The following is a 21,678-nucleotide window of genomic DNA, read 5'->3' on the forward strand; positions in this document are numbered from 1 at the left end:
AGAATATTTAGTTGAATGTATTTATCTATGATCTCATTCTTAAGAAGATTTGACTCTATCTTTAATATTAGCATTTTTGTAGACAGAGATTTTATAGGATTTAGGAGCTTTACCAACTCGTTATCAGCATCTTCTTTTCTGTCAGGAAAAGACTCAGATGTACTCTTGATCTTCGTAACTTCTGGATCATGAGTTAATGAAGTGGTAACATCATCAACTTTTGAGTATATCATACTCTTGCAAAACGTTAACTGAATCAGACATAGAATCAATTCTTATAGGTTGGATCGCACCAAACACATATTATTAGATCTTTTCTTGTTTTCCTGCTCTGATACCAATTGAAAAGACGACGGTACCCAAATATACCTCAATCTAAAACTTTTCCACCTATAAGTCCTCTTACCGAAAGTGATTGTCTATGGACTGAGTCGAGAAAATACAACGAATCGGTTCACACTTCGTGTGATCGTATATGGATACGAGATCGAGACAATACAACAACAAGATAACTTGTGTGTTTGACTATGGATACAGGATCGAGACAATACAAATACGAAAGTGTGATTACTTGATAATAGGTTCGGACTTAACCAAAATCTATAGAATTGCTATCAAGTAATTACAGAATTAACGTTTGTGTAATTTACTTTAAATTGTAATAAAAACAGTTATAATTGCGGGAAAAAAAAGTAAATTACAAAGCAAGATTTTGTTAACGAGGAAACCGCAAATGCAGAAAAACCCCGGGACCTAGTCCGGAATTGAATACTCTCATAATTAAGTCGCTATACAAAATCTAAACCAACTTCATATAGTTAAGACCAAGCAACTAAACCTATAGTTCACCTAGTTTCTTCAGTATCCATGTGCTTCCGACATTCGATAAGTGCACGCACTGGAACAATTCCTTTGGTTCGTATTCCAAACAGTAAAGGAACAACAAATCTGGTCGGTAACAACTCTTTTCAAACAAAGTGATATGAGTTTGACAAAGGCTCTTCCGTTTAACCATAAACTCCTTTGTCGGGTTCTAGATTATCTAATTAACAACTACCAAATCAGTCGTGTTTAGATTATGCAATCAATAATAGGATCCGCCAAGATACTATATATTGATGTCGATCTACGCAACTAAACGATCAAATCTATCAAAGATAAATCGATTATAGTTGGATCCCAGCCGATCAAGTTTTGTGCACACCAAAGATTATGAACCCAATAAGAAATCTTCTTTGTCTTCAAATCATCTTAGATCTTCAATAAACACCTGGACACCACAATTTGAATCTCTTATGATCAATCACGCACAGAACGGGGTCTGCTAACAATGGATTATCACAAGACGTCTTTAGATCTACAAATAGTTCTAAAGATCCCGTCGAAACTTCGATCTAGTTTGAGTGAATCTTATATCAGAAGAGAAGATTCTCAAGCATAAACAAACTAGGTGCAGTCAAAGTTCAACCACCGTTAGTCAATCAAATCATTCGAAAACTAATAATACTGCAATTATCTAGTTTCTTACCAATGGTACTCGTGGAGATTCTCAAAAACGAGCAGTCTTAAGAGATTTCGCCTAATTAAGGTACTTTACTCTCCGAATAGACGGCTCCACCAGTAACAACACAACTTGGTAGTTTTGCTGGCTCTAAGGATTAGTTTGCTCGAAATGCAAACTTAGGTATTTATAGACCAAGGAAGTTTGGACACCAAGGAATTTCCAAAACCGAATATTCTCAAGATATGCAATAAATGCCCAAATCGGTTTTCATAATTCCTGGAAATGCTTTGTCCAAATATTTACCGAAATCTCACTAGAAAATCTCCAATTAATAAATGCACATTACCAATTTTTATTTTCCAGAGATATGCATTTAATCGCTGGTAATTAAAAGCATATAAAACTAAAAACTTTAATTAAAAGATTCTCAATTTATTTCGGTCCGGGATTCTCCTTTAGTTATCAAGGAATATCTTTGAACAATAAAATATAAGAATTACTGCACATGTTCAAAGTACGTCGACATCTTTATCTTTGTAAATCCTTTTTCATATTTACAATCTTGGAACCGATTTACCACACTTCCAAACGATTTTAGAATTTGTTCATCTAATTTCCAAGAACTATATATGATTGATCAAATATCAATTATCAAATCACTAATCATGGGTTTACGGTTCTACCGAACACAAGGATCGGTTCTACCTCTATATGGTTACTGGGACCGGTTACATCAGTTATAAGGATCGGTTACATTAATTACCAGATCCGGTTACCATATACTCATGGTATTACTTGTGATCGGTTACACCAATTACTAGGACCGGTTACACCAATTACAAGGATCGATTACACACTCTTTTGTGATCGGTCACACCAGTTACTAGGATCGGTTACACCAATTACTAGGATCGGTCACACCAATTACAAATATCGATCATACCATCTTAGGTGATTACTTAGGATCGCTTGCACTAATAAAAGTCATACTAATATATAAGTCTGGCATTGTGAATAGTTTTACCAAGATACATAATAAATTATGATCGGTTGTACTAATCACACATATTTGTAATCCAAAGACATGCAATGAATAACAATACCAATAATCCTGGCGATTTCCCTTTCGATTCACAAAACAAGTTTATGAATATACTTCCTTTAAACGAATGTAAGTATTGTTTCCTAGGACGAAATCTTCACCCATACACATAATCACAAGCATTCTTACGATTATGTCGGCGTCTTATATACGAAGTTCAAAAGATAAGCGTTATACTTCGTATTGTAATTCCTTAATACTACGTCTATCTACTAGAGTATAATCATTCACAGCTTCGCAGTTATGTTTTCAATATAGCAGGACTTGAAAGATACGTTAGGAATGAAACAGTTCAAGTCAAAATATTACTAACCTCAAGAGGAAGGATGATGTCGTCAATGTAGCTCTTTACTTCTTCACATTCTTCAAGTCTTCGAGTAATACTTGTATGTCTCATATCCTAATAACTTTCTAGTTTAACCTATACGAAGTTGACTCTAGTACATAATCAAGCGACTCTTTAAATGAGTTTTGGTTCACTAAAATATGAAAACCAAACTTGACATACCAACGCTTGGTGGGTTCAACCGAGCAATGCTCTAACAGAGATATTCAGAGCATCCTTAATGATTTTAAGACCATGTAGCTTTTTTTTTTTCTGCTATTGCATTTTCCAGAAGTCTTGAAAGAATTTCCTTGCAGATTAGGAATAGATAAGGGGAGAACGGATCTCCTTGTCTTAAACCTCTGGTATTTTTGAAAGTTGGGCCTAGGGAACCATTAAGGAGAATGGAAAAAGTTGTGGTTGAAATGCATTGTATGATTTGATTTACCCATGAGGAGTTCAAACCAAACGATAAAATCTCTTTATTAATGAAACCCCACTCCACTCTATCAAAAGCTTCAGAGAGGTCAAGTTTAAGGTCTTGAAAACCCTTTTTGGCTTTGGAAATTCTGATTGAGTGAATAAGTTCGCGGGCTATGATAATGTTATCCATGATTTGTCTACCCGGAAGAAAGGCTGATTGGTTGGGGGGAGATAATCTTGTTTAGGATCGGTTTTAGCCTGTTAGCTAAAATCTTTGAAATTGCCTTATAAATTGTCCTGCTTAAGCTTACGAGCTAAAATCCTCAGGGGTTTGGGGAGTGGTAGTTTTTGGGATTAGCGTAATAAAAGAATGATTGAATTCTGGGTTTAAAATCCTTGTTTTAAAGAAATCATGAATTGCAAAGACAATATATTTGCCCAAAATGTCTAGTTAGATTTAAAAATCTGGGTTGAAAACCGTCCGGACTGGGCACCCCCGTTGATTCATATTTGAAATAGTAGCCCAAATTTCTTTCTTCGATTGAATTTCACAGAGGGTGGAATTTTCTTCTTCGGAAATGCAAGTATCAATTATATTTGAGGGATCAATATCATAATTGCTGATTTGAGAGGTACTGATCTGAGTTAAATGATTGACCAGAAGAGAATATATTTGGTCCCTTTCAGATAACCATAGCCCCGATGGCTCCCTAAGAGAATTGATTGAATTGATCCTTTTCCTATTCGATGCCGAAATGTGGAAATATTTAGTGTTTTGATCATATTCAGTAAAGAATTTATCCCGAGATCTGGTGATAATAATCGTTGTTAGAGCACTACTCGGTCGAACTCGCAAGCGTTGCTATCTCAGCTTGTTTGTTAAGTTTAGTTAATCAAACTATATACTTGATTTCTAGTCTACTTATAGCTATGTCTCGGATTAGAATAGAAGTGTGTAGTTGAGCTTTAGACTTCACGATGTTCACCAATTAAAGAAGAAAATCTAATGAAGAGCTTGGAGGAACTTCATCATCAAAAGGTATATGGAGACTAAAACTTATCTATCACTCAGAAGTCTATTCTATTTTATCTTCTAATAAGACTAAGTTATATAGCTATATATACTTTTACATTATACACATTTGATATTTCCAGCCGAGTTTATCTCGTATATCTGTTTCTCGAAATACATGTTGGAAGCTTTTAGCTTTAACTAAGTTCATCGTATACTTGACGAGTTTAGTTGGAGACAATTTAATTGTTGGAAACTAAATATTAAATCAAATATGATCATGTGAAAATTATCTTTAACATCTTACATAATTTGTGTGAGACAATCATTTGATGTCAACTTGGGAAGTTTCATATTGATCGATTAATCACTTGAAAATTACTTGAAACTAGTGGTATGTGTAAGATTACCATTGTTGTCTTCCAAGAATGTGTAAGATTACCATTGTTATCCACTTCAGAAATGGAAGGGATAATAGTAGCAAATAAATCTATGTCATCTGTAGAACTTATATGATCTTCTGAGAAAAGCTTAGAGTAAAAGTCTTTTAGGGTATGCCTTATTTCCTCTCTCTTAAAAGTTGACTCTCCATTACTCATATTAATACACTCAATATTATTCCATTTCCTTCTCTAAAGAGTTTTAGTATGGAAGTATTTTGTGTTCTTTTCTCCTAATTGTACCATGTTATCTCTTGATTGCTGTTTTGTTATTGCTTCTTGAGTGTCATAGAGTTTTTCTAAGGTGAAAAGTATATCTTTAATTTTTTTCTTCTTTCCTAAAGGCATGGCTAGAATTGTTGAGATTATCCATCTGGTGTAAAATTTTCCTAATTTCTTTAGTTGGTTTACCAAATATGTTCTTCTTCCAGTGTTCTAGATTCTGTTGTAGCTCTTTTAGGTTATGGATAAGGGAAGTCGAGGGGTTACCCTGAGTTAGAGTATGTTTCCATGTTTCTCTAATAGTTTGGATACATGACTGTTCTTTACAAAAAAAAAGTATATAACACATTCCTGGACATTCTTATGACAAATAATTGACACTACATAAATATTTTTTAACCCAAAGAAGATGCACATCGTATCATCAAAAATCCAATCTATTTGGAAAACAAATCCTTGAATAATCTAATCCAATGTGTGCAGACTTTTTCGCTATCTAATCCGCATGTCTCTTCCTCTTCACCATCTCCCCTCTGCAAATGCCAAATAGAGAACAAACAACGAGCCTGAAAAATATTTGACAATTCGCTAAAACAAAAAAGAACAAACAATGGGCATGTCAATTTCATAGTAGAAAAGTAGGTGATTCTGAACTATGCCATGCTGGAAAAACTGTGGGTATGTGTGTGTGTGTCATTGAGTGTGTGTGTGTATGTGTATGAGACAGAGAAAGACATAAATGCAGAGATAGGACCTCCTCAGATCTGAATACAAAAATGATTTACCTGCTCAATTCGCAAAGTTAGGACAACATATGGATCCATGGTACCTGCTCGACAAACAATCAAATATCTTGTAAGCCAACAACCATTGAATGATAAATGAAGTACAAAAAATTGCAAGCTCTAGCACAAATATACATGTTAGAGCTAGTACATATTAATTTGTACCGAGTGAAACCCCAGTACATAATCCCATATCTCACTTAACCATAAGAAGAAGGTAAATGTAAGTACAAACTTTCACTATAGTACATAATGATAAGTACCTAAGATATCTATAGTCATGTTTTTGAAATCTCCTACAATATATCAGAATAGAGAATTGGAATCCAATAGAAAACAAGAGAAAAAACCCAATACATATTTATATGTACCAGAGTGAAAACACAGTATGTATGGATATGTGTTGCGTGAAACCATAGTACATATGGACATGTACTGAGTGATAACCTTACTGGACCACACCATAACTAGCATTTAAAGAATATGTACAAAATAGGAAACCTAATACATAATAATATGTACGGGGTGAAACTCTTGTATATATGATATGGACTTTTGATAACAACAAGCAATTGTTGCACAATATTGTACGGATGCAGCTATGAAAAAAAATGAACATCAATTAACCTATTTTACCTAACGCCTTTGCAAGAAGCATGAAGGAAAAATCGATTTACTGGTAGATATTAGTATGTACTGAGTAAGAATCTAGTAAATATCGATACGTACTTCGGGAAAACCTAGTAGAAATCACAGTACATATACACATGTACGGAGAAAAACAAAATGTGTACTCAATTGACAAAACAAAATATAACACAAGATTGCACATCTGCCCTGGTATGTAGAATTGACTATTGAGGCCCTCCTAGAGTAGGAACGATCTGACGTGTCAAACAACCTCTTAAATGTTGCCACAATCAGCTCAAGTATAGCTTGAAAAAGATGGTCTTTTGCATCGACTCAGATGGTGACTGATTCGCCTTCAATAAAAAATCCTCCACTTCCTAATCCAAATAAGTAGACAGAGAGAAAATCTCATTAAATCCGAAACAAATATTTGGATAAATTGCCAATTGCTTAATTTCCTTCCATTTATGCAATTTAAATGCCACAAGAACAAGTTTCATGCAACATATCCCTGACAAAACCAAGCAAGTATAAAAGGCGAAAGATACAACCTAATGGAGTGCTAGATCCAACTCCAACAACTCTAAGAAAACAGGCATCCAACAAGTAGATAAATCAACATACAATTAATTTATGTACTTGTTTTTTTTTATATAATTTCAATGGAAGATAATTTTATCAACTATTTTCTATTTCAACTATAAACAATTCCAAGACCAAGACAAACAATTACCACTGGTTAGCAGAATAAAAAGAGAACTTTAACCTTAGATTTGGGTTACCAATCAGTTAAGACTCTTCTTTGAGGTGTTGTGGATATAATATTATCAATAGTACATATCTTTATGTACTGACGGATATGTACCTGTATGTACCGATGGATTTATACTATCAGAAGTCAGTGCATATATGTACTAGAAAAATATGTACATATCAGTATGTACTGATGGATATATACTGTCAGAAGTTAGAAGTCAGTACATAATAATATAATCCATTTAGCAATTTATTCGTATAATCCAGGATATAAACATACACGTGACACTAATCGACGTCCATCTTTAAAATACAAAAAAAAAAAAAAAAAAAAGCCAATCCATAATCTTGTTGCATGACCAAGGACCAAGGAGGAGATACTATATGTTTGAGTGTGTCATGGAATGTACATTTAACATCAAAAAAACATTCATCGAAAATGTACTCAAATCATTCGTTACTTTTACCATCAAATCATGGATAAAAGACAATACAAACAGAAAAGATGAACTAATCGTTCAACATTAAAGGAGAAATTAATACAAAAAGCTCAAGTGGATCCAAATACAACTACAAATATTTCTGAATTAAAACTACTAACATGTCACCCACTAATAATTTCATTTCCAATATCAAAATTCATACCTTTAAAAGTTTAATTCTATGTTATCACACCTCATGTAATCCGTATAGCAACTCCACCATTGAATTCCTACACCAGAATAATCATATTTACTAAAACACCATACCAACAAGGCATACATAATCCCAATTCAAAAACGTATAAACTATTATATAATTCTGATTTTCGGTCGAGTAACTCGAATTCCATAACAAAATATACTGAATGCTTCAATTTTAACATAATAAATTAGGAAACAAAGCAACCAAAAAAAATCAAAATAAACCCTAACTTGAAAAATGAAGGTTGAATTTGTGGCAAAAAAACTTGTTATTCTTGTGGAATCAAGAGATTTGGATCTTGGATTAGAATGATACCCAAACGAACCCTAAAAAAACCAGCAGATGAAGACACTGAGGAAAAAAAACATAAATTAAATCAACTTACTTATCCAAATCATTCGAACTTGAAATCGAAATTCGGTGGAGAGGAAATAATGACGATTCACCATTATCGTCTCCTCTAGTTACAGTTTGTAGAGAGTGGAATTCTCTGGGCCTTTTTTATATCGCCATCGCCAGAGCTCTTTAATCGGTGAAGAAGGAAATGATAAAATTAAATCCGTCTTAAAAGGGTGTTTTAGGCATTTAGAATATAGACTTTATAACTTCGGCGCATGTATGTTTTTGGACCAGCAAGTAGAGTAAGATGATGGGTGGATCAATCGTTAAACGAATCCTCCCAACTGGATTAACCAGTAATTCCTATAATAGAATAAGAAAGGGTGGCAATTAATGTGAGCGTTAAATTGGAAAAATATGAGTGATAAATAGGTGAAACCCATGCAAACTAGTAATATCTGAAGTCTGTCTGAACGACTCAGCTCCACCCATATGCTTTTGGCGGGGGTTAAGTACCCTTGACCATTGCCACAGTGGAGAGAGAAATCAGAGCCATGCAGCCCTAACAACAACCCTAAAGCATGGAATAACGGTGCATTGGCAAGATATACAGTGGCTTTCTTGGATATGAAACAAAGCCTATAATTCATTTCATGTTTCTGAATTCTTCTTCTGCCATGCAAAATAAAATGAAACATTTCTTAGCACTCAATTATGGTGAAAAACCCCCCACAAAAGTTGCAAATACAGGATACTTCAGGAATTATATCTGGACCATGAAGCAAAAGTTATATTTACATGATAGCAGCTGGTACAGAGTTGAGATCATCATCTCAAGCAGATACATAATTAAGTGCAAAGCCATTTATAACTACTGTTTCATCAGCTGGAGAGTTTTCTTAATTTCTGGAAATCGATCAGCCCAACCAGCATACCCTGCACAAAATTGAAGTAAACTTATAAACTACATAAACTCGGAACAAACTATGATGGCTCACTTGTTGAAAGATAATGGGTGCATCAGTTGTAGGTTGTAACACTCATCATGTAAGTACGGACAACCGTTCATATTTAATAGGGAAAGAAGAAAGGTTCGGTACACATGCATGAAACTTTATGGTCATGACGCACGACTCTTGACTTTACATAGGCTCTTAGACTACTACCAACTGTAAAATCAAAGAAAATTTAATATCATAAAAAGAAATCGTATGGGTATACTTTTAGAATACAGAATATGAAACTAAGTCTCAACATTGAACTCTTAATTTGCCTTCCTGTAAGTCCCTTTCATGTGAAATTGAAAACAGAAAAATGCTAGGAGAACTTGAAAGTTCGGCCATTTTGCCTCAGCTTACTTTGGCAACTTTACAGTTAACTAGGGGAGATATATTGACTCAGAAAGTAGTGGGGATGCACGACCTCTCAAACATGTTAATAACATATTTCAAGACTTTGAAAGGTGGGTGCAGCATATTTTTAGTAAAGAAAGTCACTCTAAAATGGGTCAAACTGCAAAACAAGGCCTCTAGAAGATGAACATTGCTGATTAGTAATTTAAATAAAAAGAACAGAACTAAATATAAATACAAACTAGATAACAAATACGTATACATACCTCTGCTAATAATCTGGTGAAGATCGACATCTGCTTTACCATCATCAAACATATCCTGCATAAATTTAGTGGAGCAGGTAAAAGAAGTGGTTGAAAGAAAGAACCCATTTTAGGGGAACACAAATGGGGAATATGGAAGCCGTCATGAGTAGGGAACAGCATAGGAGAGTAGGTGACTAACGAGAACATACCATGCTCTAAGCATCTAACCTAGTAACTTCGTTGACGGTCCCTAAAGCTCATCTCTAATTAGGCAGAACTATTCGATCAGGATGTTCCAACATTTTTGGTGAGAATGAGACACATGGCATGGGAATCTTTTTCTCCAAATGCCATTCTACAAACATCAATTTGGGCCTGAGGAAATCTACAAACAAACCACCACGCAGCTAGTACAAACATTGCACAAAAATCTATCATTGTATGAATTATCTAACAGTCAAAGGAGTTGGATTTTGCAGCCTATTTTGAACCTTTGGACAATGCCAGCATAGATTATTAACCATTATGAAAGGAAAATTGCCAAATTTACCTGCCCGTATGTTGCCAAACTTCTCATAATAAGCTGAGACAGTTTATTAAGAATGATATGGCCAACATTAGGATGATTCACAAGAGCTTCCTCAGATGTTGAGTCAAAGATGAGAGAGCAGAGGGTTGAAGCCATCATGATGATAGATTGATCATTTATAATCTCTGAAACAACAGGAGGAAAAGTTTCAATTAGAACAGTGACATGTTTCTAAGACACTCTGACTTTCTGGAACCAACACATCAATCAGAATACAATTTCAACGACACACTGTATAATATATTCTTGAAATAGGATGCTCTACGGGATGAGGATGTGTGACATTTCCATGTAGGCCCCAGCACAGTAGATAAAAGATGGAGGTCATTTTATACTCTACTTATACATCACTCTTGGAGACAAGACACAAAATATGACAGGTAAAACTACCTGTCCAAGATGCCAATGCTGTTAAGAGATGAATTTGAATAGAGCCATCAAATTGAACTCGGATATCTTCTCCCTAGTTAGACAAGAAGAAGAATATAAGAGTGCATTAAGAAGAAGAAAAAAAACGATAAAAAGTAAAAGAATAAAAGAAGTTACAGGCTACGAGTGCAACAACTATCAGTGATACTTTACCCTTAGAAGAAGGTTCACGATGGTATCACAAGCCATGAATATGGTACTGCTATCCATACCCATATTGTTAAGGCCAATCAATTTGACAAGGCACTCCATAACCTGTAAACTCAAAGTAATATTAAAAAGCAAAACTAATAATATTTATATCTATAAACAATAAAAGTGAAGAAACTGATAGATAGAGCGCTGTGGTCCGTTTTTTTCATTAAAAGAATAGTAAGTATGAGGTTCACTTACAGGCACTGACTATATTCCAATACCTTATATACAAGATAACAGATAACTCTTAACTTAATTGTTTTCTTCTGAAAAAAGAAAACCCATTAGCTAAAGTAGCTTAATAAGGATAACAATAAAGGGTTTCTTCTCTACCACAAACTCGACAATAAGGGCCATGTAACTAAATCTTATAGAGGTTAAGAGCCCACCCGAGTCAAATCCATGGCAGGTTATTCTTATTCTCACCAGAATTTCACTCTAAGTGGGTACAAAGATAATGCTTGCTGTAGGCCCTTAACAGATAGGTTTACCACTATACTGAAGATTTGACAAGGCAAAGCTGGTCCAGATAACAGAACAGGATGATCTAGCATGTAAAAGAATTAACTGACAGAATATTTAACTGCCAGGAGAATGGGCATGCACAGGTAGTAGGACAAATACATAGATGGTGGTGCCAACAAGCTTTTCATTTTAAGTTGATAGTACCAGGATGCAACAGTGTATGCGTTTGGATGTAAAAGAAATCAGAACCTTACTTAAATCATGAAACCAACTAAATAAACTTACAGAATTATGTCCTCCAAATGATGCCAACATCTTACATCCTTCAATCTCCATTGTTATTTGGCACAGCATTGGAAGCAAAAAGCATGTAGAGAAGAAAGGGCTGTCAATTCATGACCAAAATTCAAGCAATCAGTAGTCTATATATATGTAAGCTGGTAAAACTGTCAAAGATCAAGCAAACTACATCAGTAAATGATGGGTTTCTCAGAAACCTTGGTTCATCTTCACCCTCAACTGAGAGCATGTACTCCAAAAGATCGTCAATCTTCTCCTTGCAGGCAAAGGGTGTTTCCGCCAAATAGCTGCAACAATGTTTATGAAAGAATGTTTTTCAACATGAAATTCAGAATTCTGGGAAGAAGGCCAATGAGAAACCTTTGCAGAAAGTAATATCACTGCCCATTTTACTACTTCACAACTCAGACAGCATAAAATTATTTTTACTACTCATGTGTGATAACTAGGTTGGAGAAGCCAACAAAACAAAGAACGTCACTCAAAACAGTGTAGAAGAATACAATATCAGCCATGAGTAGAATAACTAAGAATATATTCATGTGAAATACAAGAAAACGAAAGCTGGGAAACACCAATTAGGTGCTGGAACCTAAAAATGAAGAAAAACTGCTGTGCAATTTTTCTTGATGAGATGACGAGATGTACGAGTACATGCACCTCAACCAGAATTAGTATGAATATATCCATGCAGACACACATAAATCTATCCACCACCCTTTTAAAGCAAGGGTTACAAAGAAAAAGCAATTTGCATGTATATAACTCGAAATGATGCTTGGGACGGTATTGTAGACATAAAAAAAAGCATAATGCAATAAAATAGATAAGAAAAACTAGACGCAACAAATGTAACTAAAGTTATCCGTTGTGACATAAACTAAAGTTATCCGTTGTGACATAAAAAGATGTACAAGTAGACCAGTATAAAGCAGTTCCCTAGGAGATGATCAAATTTGCATACCTTCCAATAACTCTTACTGATGCAAGAAGATCGTCTCCTTTCCTTTGTCCATGATCCTTCAATATAATTATGGTAAATCAAGAATTTGCCAGAGTTGCAATATTTTTAACTTAAAAACAAATATAAAAAATAATTACCTTTGCATCTTGTAGAAATTCCAAAACCACCCCAATTGTCTCAGTCAGCCCAGCAAAGACCTTGCCCAAGGTACGTTCACTGATAGGGCTCCCTGCATTTGCTTCTGCAAAAAGATAAATTAAAAGGAATGAAACATGATTTTACAATAAGTCAACATATACTCATGCTGTACATCCACAAGAGAGAACACCCCAATCTAAAACCTCTAACTCACAAAAGATGGTTTTAAGGTGAACTAGAAAAAGGGGTCTGCAAATCACTCAGGTGCTCATATCATGAGAAAGTCTAGGATGGTCTTGGATCATCTGTATCTGGGACCCTACAACATGTTTTTGGTAAGTAAGAAAATATGGTAAAACAGAGTGGCTGGAGACTTGCAGTTGCTGAACCATTTGATGCGGCATTACAGCCTATGTAGTGATAAATCACAAGATTATTGGGCTAATTTCGAGGAACATCATAGCTAATGCAAAACTCAAGCTGAAATGTTAAACATAGTATCATGCTATAGCCACAAATACTTTTAAGTTACGTAATTAAATTGATTATATCTTCATTGCCACATACACCAGATATCAGTTTGATAGTTTTCTCTATTAACGAAAATGCAACAGCAAGGTTCCGATGCTTCAAACTACTAACTTCCCCTCTTACTGATTGATTCTCTTCATATTTCATGTAGGCAATCTCATTAAGAAGAACAGCAACTTCAACCCTAGATGATTCCAGGACAAGCAATAGACATCTGATAAACGTTGACAAAAAATCAAACCACATTAATATACAGATAAGTTAAAGAGAGTCATTTGCAATGTATTAATAGTTTTTTACCTATCAGCTGGAATAGGCTCAATTTCCCTATCATCGGGTAATTGCTTCTGATCAATCAACCAATTTTCTCCAACAATAGATATTATAGACTCAGCCAAAATAAGAGCCTGAAGCTTTTCAGCTGACACTGTAGATTTGGTGGCACAAAAATAGAAACAAATTTAAGGTTATTTATGCAGCCAAGATAATTAGTAGAGTCATGTGCAAAGGGAAAGCAGTCCAAACATCAGACACACCAACGCGATTCTGTAAGACTGCAACAATACCAACACGCATATAGCTAGTCCAGCTATCATTTAACATCAAACGAAAAGAATTGTGCACTGGCACCTGGATGTTAAGAAAAAACACCATAAGCAATTCAAAAATTGCATCATAAAAACGGTGCTAGCATAAACACACTACACGAGCAATCAAATGAAAATATAGTGGATAACATGCTGACGAAAAAGAAAAAAAAATCCAATTTGGAGAAATTTATTAGAAACAGTGTAACCTGCAACATGATATGTTCTGATACGCAGGACAAGTTCCCCTGTGTGGTGGTACACCAGCCTAACAGTTTCTGTATAGTAGACTTATATACTTATAAGACTCTACTTGGGTGTTAGATTTAATTGTGAATTTGGGTAATAATCAAATGCACTAGATAGCAGAATAGTACTGATACAGGTATACGTAGTACCAGCAACATTAGTTCTAATCAAATGAAGGAATTTTTTTTTATTTTATTTGGTTCTCAAATTTCAATACAGCGTAGTTCTTCAAAATCTTCTTGACCTTACAAAAAATTCAATTAGCATATATATAGAATGTTCACAAGTCAGAATCTATATAATAATACAAAACGAAAAACCTGAAGAGAAAAGAAAACTGACGGCTTGATGGGAACATAATATTCATCATATGCTACCTGGCAACTTAAAGCAAAATGGAACACTTCAATTTTGGAGAAATGGTACGCGAATGAATCCTAAATGGATAAGTATCGGAAGAGCGATTTGAAGGGGTTTAGACTTTAGTGTATTCGATAGCATTCATTACGGAAAATATATTCCCTAAAGGCGATGTAAGCAACATGCTCAACATGAAATAACGTTGAACCATCTAACCTAGGGACTAGCTTACCTATATTTGGTTTAACAAACACAAGATCATGCACCTTTTCACACTACATTACTAATTGAAACACTGAATCAGCACCACCGGGACCCCAATACTGACTCCAGTACTATCATTGGCCTTTTCATTTCTGTATTAATCTCATGCAAGCCTTTTGACAGTCAATCTTATAACCAGCAGAAGACCTTCATCTAGCGTTCACTTCAGTATCCTTCATTTGATTTTGGAATCGGAGAACATAGGCTAAGATGTGTGGGAGGGAGGGAGGGAGGGGCAGCCTAGACTCTAGAGGAGATCAAAAATTCTCATCTGTTTAGTACAGCTTTTATTTTTACCATTTGCTTGTAACAAGATGTTTAATATTCCCAAAATCCTATGAAGTCCATAACCAGAGATTCAAAGTTCTAATTGGTTATTTCCAGTATATTAAGAGCTTCATTTTTCTTTTCTTACTTTAAACTTGGACTCCAACAGGCCCATTACTAAGAGAGGAGAAAATAGATGTGGAAGTTATTAGATGCTCAAATTAGCTTTAACTAATAGATGAAAATGTAAAACAAGAACATGCTACTGCTCATTTTTTACAGATGTGTATAAGGTGCATCACATATTTTCTGTAATTGATAAGATAGGCTAGTCACATACAGCATAGTTCGAGGACAGAATGACGGTCAGTAGGTGAAGCACTTCAAACTTGAGGGTGTTATGCAATAAAGCGAACTGTTTAGCTATCATGGCCACCTGTAATGATATGAACAAACTTAAGAATTCTCGAACCTAAAAAGCAACTGCAGAACTCACGTAAAATAATATAGGTACTAACCATGCACGTCAGCTCGGAAGGATATTTCGTACAGATAGTTTCTAGAGGGAGCTTTGTCAGCACCAGTTGCAGAACTCTCACAGCAAGCTCAAATGAATGAGAACCTGCACATAATTTTCAACAGTGAAGCGTTTCATGTGATAACTTTTAAAACTTCATATTCGTCAAAAAAATGAGAGTAGAACATAATTACTCTATTTCCACCTACCAATGGGTTAGTTCAATTCAACCCTCGCAAGGTTGACATGTCATTTGATGCTCAACCTTAACTCTGACTAGTTATTTGTTTCTCGACCATACCAGCAATCTAGTCAGGGTCAGAGTTGAACCGCAAGGCCAGCTTAACAATTGTAAATTGTTAAAGGTAGAGAAGTCATCAAAGGCTTTTTCTGAGCAGCCATGTATCAATATAGTGAAAATTATATCTAGAGTCCCCAAGCATCTGAGTATTTAGAAATAAAAGTGTTTTAAATTAATGAATTATTTAAGTTGGGGAATTACCGTCTGGCAAGGAATACATGCTAGAAGCAAGTATATTGATGCACCCAGAGTCGTAGAGTTTAGTAAGACCCCCTTCAGAAGCAGTTGAAACTAGAAACAAGAATTCATAGCATTCATCATATATAGTAGGTCCCACTCTGCATGCATCATACATTATATGGTTAGTGTTACATTAAAAAAGAATGAGCGAAATATCTACTATTAATATCAAAGAATAATCTGGCAATACACAGACAAAACGTATAACATTTGCTTCCCTAGTTACTCAATGGTTCCTTAGCCATGTATGATGTCGGTTCTTTCAAATATATTAGTACACATCAGCCACACTATTGGATCTCACTCCCATAATGATGCCTACAAATTAGTCCATAAGATCAAAGAGAAATAAATCACTTAGTCAACTTGTAAATTTAATTCTAACAACACTTGTCGGAATTCTTTAAACCGTTCCTCTTCAACAGCCTCTGTAGGATCTAAAGTTACGAACCTCTCTTTCGTCGTGTTCCATTTCAAAGAATTAGAAATAAGCGGAGTAATTTGCAAGGGAACCAGACCAGGGATCAAAATTTGATCCAAAACCCTAACAATGAACATCAGAAAACAAAACAAAGATTTTTCAAAATCACAGTTCGCCACAGGAGTAAGTCTGACAAGAGAAATTACCCTTTCGATAATATTTCAAGGATAACTGGAACCTTTGAGATCATATATATCGACGAAGCAATCTCGGGGACACGGCAGATTGCAGCAAGAATAGTAACCGAAAGCTGTAAGTATGCATCTTGATTATCAACTTCCTTAACCCCAGCTGTAGCTTTCCCCATCCCTAGAAATAAAAGATGCAAACAGTTGGAAAATGCAAGAAATATAAATGAAAAAAAAATAAAAAAATCAATTTTCTAGACAAAAATCAAACTTGAAAAAAGGTACCACTCATCAAAAGCCTATCAAGAAACCGATCTCCAACAGCATCATAAATCCTACAAATTGAGGTGTGGTCATCTCCGGTACAGAATTTAGTGGCTAGAAGAAGACCAGCTAGCCTTTGTTCATCTCTTTCACCTTTCAAAAGTTTCAAGCAATCTTCCAAGGCTGGAGCTTGTTCTTTTGAATTCTGGATATGGAAACAAATCAAAGTAAGTTTTCTCCAGAAAATAAACTAGAAACTATGCTTTTTCTTTATACTTGAGTTGTGTTGAAGAGAAAGACTGACTAATAACCAGTCTGACCGGTCATTAGTTAATATCTGATCAGCTAAATTCCACAGCTCTAGGCTTCAATAAATATGAATTTGACTTAGATGTAAGTAGAAGAAGTTTGATTTCATAAAAAAATAAAAATAAAATAAGATTCTTACAGACTTGTTATATAACTATTGAGAAACCAAAGATACTAACGAAGAAGAAGTAATCACATACCATGCTTAAGTTTCCCACAGCGAGCACGAGATGTAAAGAAAAAACTCTTGTCTTCACTTTCTTATCGATCAATCAGCCACAAAGCAACAGAAGAATTCATCAGCTCATGAACGAGTAAGTAAGTAAGTAATTAGGGATTTCATCTTGAAATTTCATTCGAACATTAGCAAGCAAATTGGTTTACCTGTCTCCGTTCGATTAGTGCTTGCCTCAGGAGAGAGTCTTCAGCGCACAACAATTGGGGTTTAAGTTCTAGGTTTTTGGCTTTACTTGCGCACGTGCGCTTCACCTTATGTTCTTTTCCTCGGTAAAACCAACAAAGTTGAAAGATATCTGCGATCAAGGCAAGATCACCTTGAGCGTTTTCTCTTTACTAGTCGTGGGCTAGAGAAGAAAAACCATGGGGAATACTTCATCAATGCTAACACAGTACGACATTGAAGAAGAACACTGTAACAACACTTGTAAGTATCCTTTGTTATTTGTTTTTTCCGTTTTGATTTTAGGGTTTTTACTGATTATGGTGAAATTTGCAGTTTCACAACAAGAGATTGTTTCCTTATACCAAAGATTCTGTCAGTTAGATCGAAGTGGTGAAGGATTTATTTCTGCAGATGAGTTCTTGTCTGTACCTGAATTTGCTGTTAATCCTCTATCTCAGGTGACGTATTCTTAATTCTCCGTTGAAAATGTTTTTTGTTTTTTTTTTCATTCAGCTGAATTTCATTTTTTTTTTATTTGCAGAGATTGTTAAGGATGATTGATGGTTTGAATTTCAAAGAGTTTGTAGCTTTCTTGTCGGCTTTTAGTTCTCGTGCCACTCCTGATCAGAAAATTGAGTGTAAGTAATCTCTTGGTTTTAGTCTTTTAGCTACACTACGTGTAACCTGTGCCATATCACAGGGGCAGACTTGCCCGCAGATGATAAATACTTGCGTAGGTTGAAATAGCATATGGTCTGCCCAGCTTTATTTATATAGATACAGTTTTGGTATATGCTGTCAAAAATTTCAAGATCTTTTTCACAAGTGCAACAATGTATTGAAATGGCATTCTTGAATTTTGAAAAGGCGTGGTATTAATTTTTCCAGAAATATTGTGGTTTGTGCTCACATTAGACTGAAGTAGCTAATTTTAGATGCACAACCCTTTCGTTTCTTATTGGTTGACGAATGGAAAACTCCTTCCCTATTGTAATTCTGTTTTTTCTTCTTCTTTTTTGCTAATAGTCATCTTCAAGGTATATGATTTGGACTGCAATGGGAAGGTTACCTTCAATGATATAATGGATATGTTGCGTGATTTAACTGGAACATATATCTCTGAGCAGCAAAGGCAGGTCAGTTTCTAGCAGGCTGCCATCTTAACTTTCTTATTTTACATTTTAATCCGGAAATCCTTGAAAACTAGGGTGTGTACTTACAAGGTTGTAGACATTCTGATTTCCTTTAAGAGGTGTATGTATCACTTTCCTGGTACAAAGAATATATTGCAACTAAATAACATTGTCATTTCCTTGTTTATAGAAGCGTAGACCGTGAGTTTGAACCATAGTAAATTCTTGCAACTTGTACTAATTGGAGAATCATTTGTGGCTAAAAGCTAAGATTATTCACATCAAATTAGTAAAACTAAGTAAGGTTACTTAGCGATGACTTCGTTTTATCAATTCTGATATTGCATGAACAGACAAAGAATAGTGAGTGTTTAGTACCTGCACCGAGTTTGTGCTTTAAGTATGTACTTTTTGCACATTTGAGATCCATGGCATGATGTTATTGGAAAAGGACACTTTTTGTGTGATGAAAATCCTTACGGGGTAAAGTAGATAGGAGTTTTACATGTATATTAAATTTTCAGTTCTCCATATGATAGTCCCTAAAGTCCAGGAGAAATCATTTCAAAGCTAGATCCATTTGCTGATACCAAGATTCAAGAGATTTGGGCGTGTTTCTTCGTGGGAACCTCATCATTTGGTTCGGTGAAAGGTTTTTAAATCAGAGCCCTATGGCAAACACACAGGGACTGCTCCATTTATGGTGTAGAGATTACTTAGATTCGTACAATAAAAAAAGAATAGCATAGTTTTGTCAGTTCCCACAATATAAACACAGATTATTAACTATCACCAATTTTCAGCTGAATAACATACATAGGCATTAAGCATAAATAAGCACAGAATTCAGATAAAGATCAAAATTCTGGGTGTACAATAATTTACAGGAGCATAATGTAGTATTTTATTATGTATTTTTGTTGAAAATAAGATAATGAAGCTGTTGAGATCTGATAGTTTGAATTAGCTATACTAATTCTTGTATGTATGAGTTGTGATTTTAATGATCATATATCACAAAAAAGATGACTTTGGTAAGTTCTTAGATTTTGAAGAAAGGCTAATGCTCCACAAGCACGGCTGTAAGGGTGGTAACATATATGAATCATCGTAGATTGTAGCTTCCCCATTATGCTTACTCATATGGTCTTGTTGGATGTTTGAGTTCTTGTTACACTCGTTTACATTAGCTTGAGAAATTATAAACATATTAAAAGAAATTGAATTTTATTTACGGAGCATAGCCTAAATAATACTTCATCTACATATCCATTCTTGAACCACCCTCTAGGCTGGTAAAGGATGGAGTTTGCTATATCTTTTCCAAGTTGTCATCATCACCTGTTCAATGACATGTGACACATAATTCAGTATTTAAAAAATTTTGCCCCTTCTACAAACAATCTTAATTTCTCTCGTGCTTATCTTGTAGTTACTGTTCAAGGGTTCTAAAACATACTTATACTGGCTGACCTTGATGATGACATTGATTCTTGTTATTGTTTAGGAAGATTATACTCCATGTCAAGGCTAACTTAGTGATTCATGCTTCATCAGAATTATCGACACCAACTTTGGATTTTGATGAGATAATGGCTTGAGATAGAGCTGAGCAATAATTTATAGTTCAACTTTACTAACTAATGTTTTTTTGAGCAGCAAGTTCTGACCCATGTCCTTGAAGAAGCAGGCTACACAAAGGATTCTTTATTTGTTTTAGCAGATTTTGTGAAGGTAATGATGTTACTACGTCATGTTTGTATGAGTATTTCGATCAGTGATGATACTTTGAAGCAGTTGGTAGACCCAAAGGAAACTAAACAGACACTTGTATTTTGCTCTCTTGTACTGTTATTATTTACATCGAGACATGACAATAAATAAGAAATAGGCCATGTTGGACTCTTGCTATGCGGTTGATATCAAGTTCTCAGAGGGTTTGCAATTTTTGTACAAGTATTGGATTGGATGCCACTCTAATGTAGTAGGCCTCGTATGACCAGGATACAGTTAGTTTTCCAAAAATTAATCTTTTGATTCTTTTCATGTGCCCTTTTCTATGCTGGTATAATTTTATGATGGCGGAGCTTTATGTGTGATTCTGGTTCACTGTGTTTGCAGATTCTGGGTAGCTCTGGCTTAAAAATGGAGGTTGAAGTTCCAGTTGATTAGCAAGATTAACAATTTTTGTTACCATGCCAAGTTATTTTTATGTTATTGTGTTCGTATCATCAGCTGCAGGCCTTAAATGTGTTTGTTTATTGTACTTATATATGAACCAAGTCCAGGCTGTGGAGATAGGTCAAAGGAGTTAAGCATGTAATTGTAGTAATCCAGTTGTTTGCCACTTTACAAAACCATTTTGGGAGTTATTGTCTGTACAATCAGTCCAGAAAAGGCTATTTCCTGGGAGCTAAAAAAAATTAGCGTCTTGAAATGTCAATGCTGCAGCTTTCTCTTTGTGGATATCCTTTTGGTTTTTGCTCAACAAACTTTCTTTTTGCAGTCAAGTATACTCACCAGTAACAATAGGTTTTGAATCGTAAATCTAATGTGAAGATTTAAATTGCCATTACTGATCTCCTGCTTGTTACTAGATGACTGCTGCTGCAGCAGTGGGTGGTCCGACAAAAAAACGAATTTTCACGAATCATATTTCACATTATCCGTGTTGCCCAGAAATCGAACTGGTCGAGCCGAAAATCAAGCAATTTTGAACCGGACGAAACCGATCATCCAACG

At 35.0% G+C, this 21,678-nt stretch overlaps 2 protein-coding genes across 9 annotated transcripts; one reads left to right on the forward strand and one right to left on the reverse strand.

The window, feature by feature from the left end:
• Nucleotides 1-8,876: 8,876 nt before the first annotated feature.
• LOC113301176 (neurochondrin-like) lies at nt 8,877-17,889 on the reverse strand. 8 transcript variants are annotated; one of them, XR_003336062.1, is made up of 20 exons: nt 17,785-17,889; nt 17,601-17,656; nt 17,113-17,296; nt 16,846-17,008; nt 16,180-16,316; nt 15,679-15,782; nt 15,501-15,596; nt 13,970-14,063; nt 13,734-13,860; nt 13,454-13,647; nt 12,902-13,005; nt 12,765-12,820; nt 11,998-12,087; nt 11,786-11,885; nt 10,994-11,095; nt 10,802-10,874; nt 10,373-10,536; nt 10,032-10,229; nt 9,841-9,895; nt 8,877-9,158 (listed from the first exon to the last, which is right to left on the reverse strand). XR_003336062.1 is itself a non-coding variant. In XM_026549937.1 (19 exons), the coding sequence occupies exons 2-19, from the start codon at nt 17,601-17,603 to the stop codon at nt 9,094-9,096; spliced, it is 1,911 nt and encodes a 636-aa protein (XP_026405722.1). In that variant the 5' UTR covers nt 17,604-17,660; nt 17,785-17,862; the 3' UTR covers nt 8,877-9,093. The 8 variants fall into 8 exon arrangements, 1 of the variants encoding a protein (XP_026405722.1); XR_003336061.1 differs by having other exon boundaries at nt 17,601-17,660; nt 17,785-17,864; XR_003336064.1 differs by having other exon boundaries at nt 10,032-10,207; nt 17,601-17,660; nt 17,785-17,863.
• Nucleotides 17,890-17,914: 25 nt separating this feature from the next.
• Nucleotides 17,915-21,404, forward strand: LOC113301178 (calcineurin subunit B type 1-like). The gene is made up of 6 exons (XM_026549938.1): nt 17,915-18,064; nt 18,137-18,261; nt 18,345-18,441; nt 18,830-18,939; nt 20,596-20,670; nt 21,058-21,404. The coding sequence occupies exons 1-6, from the start codon at nt 18,001-18,003 to the stop codon at nt 21,106-21,108; spliced, it is 522 nt and encodes a 173-aa protein (XP_026405723.1). The 5' UTR covers nt 17,915-18,000; the 3' UTR covers nt 21,109-21,404.
• Nucleotides 21,405-21,678: the final 274 nt, after the last annotated feature.

Source organism: Papaver somniferum, chromosome 8, assembly GCF_003573695.1.
Source record: "Papaver somniferum cultivar HN1 chromosome 8, ASM357369v1, whole genome shotgun sequence".
In the NCBI taxonomy this organism is placed as follows: domain Eukaryota; kingdom Viridiplantae; phylum Streptophyta; class Magnoliopsida; order Ranunculales; family Papaveraceae; genus Papaver; species Papaver somniferum.

What these genes read in the sequence shown, in the direction of transcription:
- LOC113301176 (XM_026549937.1), bottom strand. An exon ending in CTTCCGAGCTGACGTGCATG is followed by an intron (nt 15,597 to 15,678) that starts GTTAGTACCTAT and finishes ATATCATTACAG; the next exon opens with GTGGCCATGATAGCTAAACA. An exon ending in AATTTCTACAAGATGCAAAG is followed by an intron (nt 12,821 to 12,901) that starts GTAATTATTTTT and finishes ATTATATTGAAG; the next exon opens with GATCATGGACAAAGGAAAGG.
- LOC113301178 (XM_026549938.1), top strand. Translation starts at nt 18,001, where the DNA reads ATGGGGAATACTTCATCAATGCTAACACAGTACGACATTGAAGAAGAA. An exon ending in TCCTGATCAGAAAATTGAGT is followed by an intron (nt 18,442 to 18,829) that starts GTAAGTAATCTC and finishes TTTTGCTAATAG; the next exon opens with TCATCTTCAAGGTATATGAT. An exon ending in TTTTAGCAGATTTTGTGAAG is followed by an intron (nt 20,671 to 21,057) that starts GTAATGATGTTA and finishes CTGTGTTTGCAG; the next exon opens with ATTCTGGGTAGCTCTGGCTT.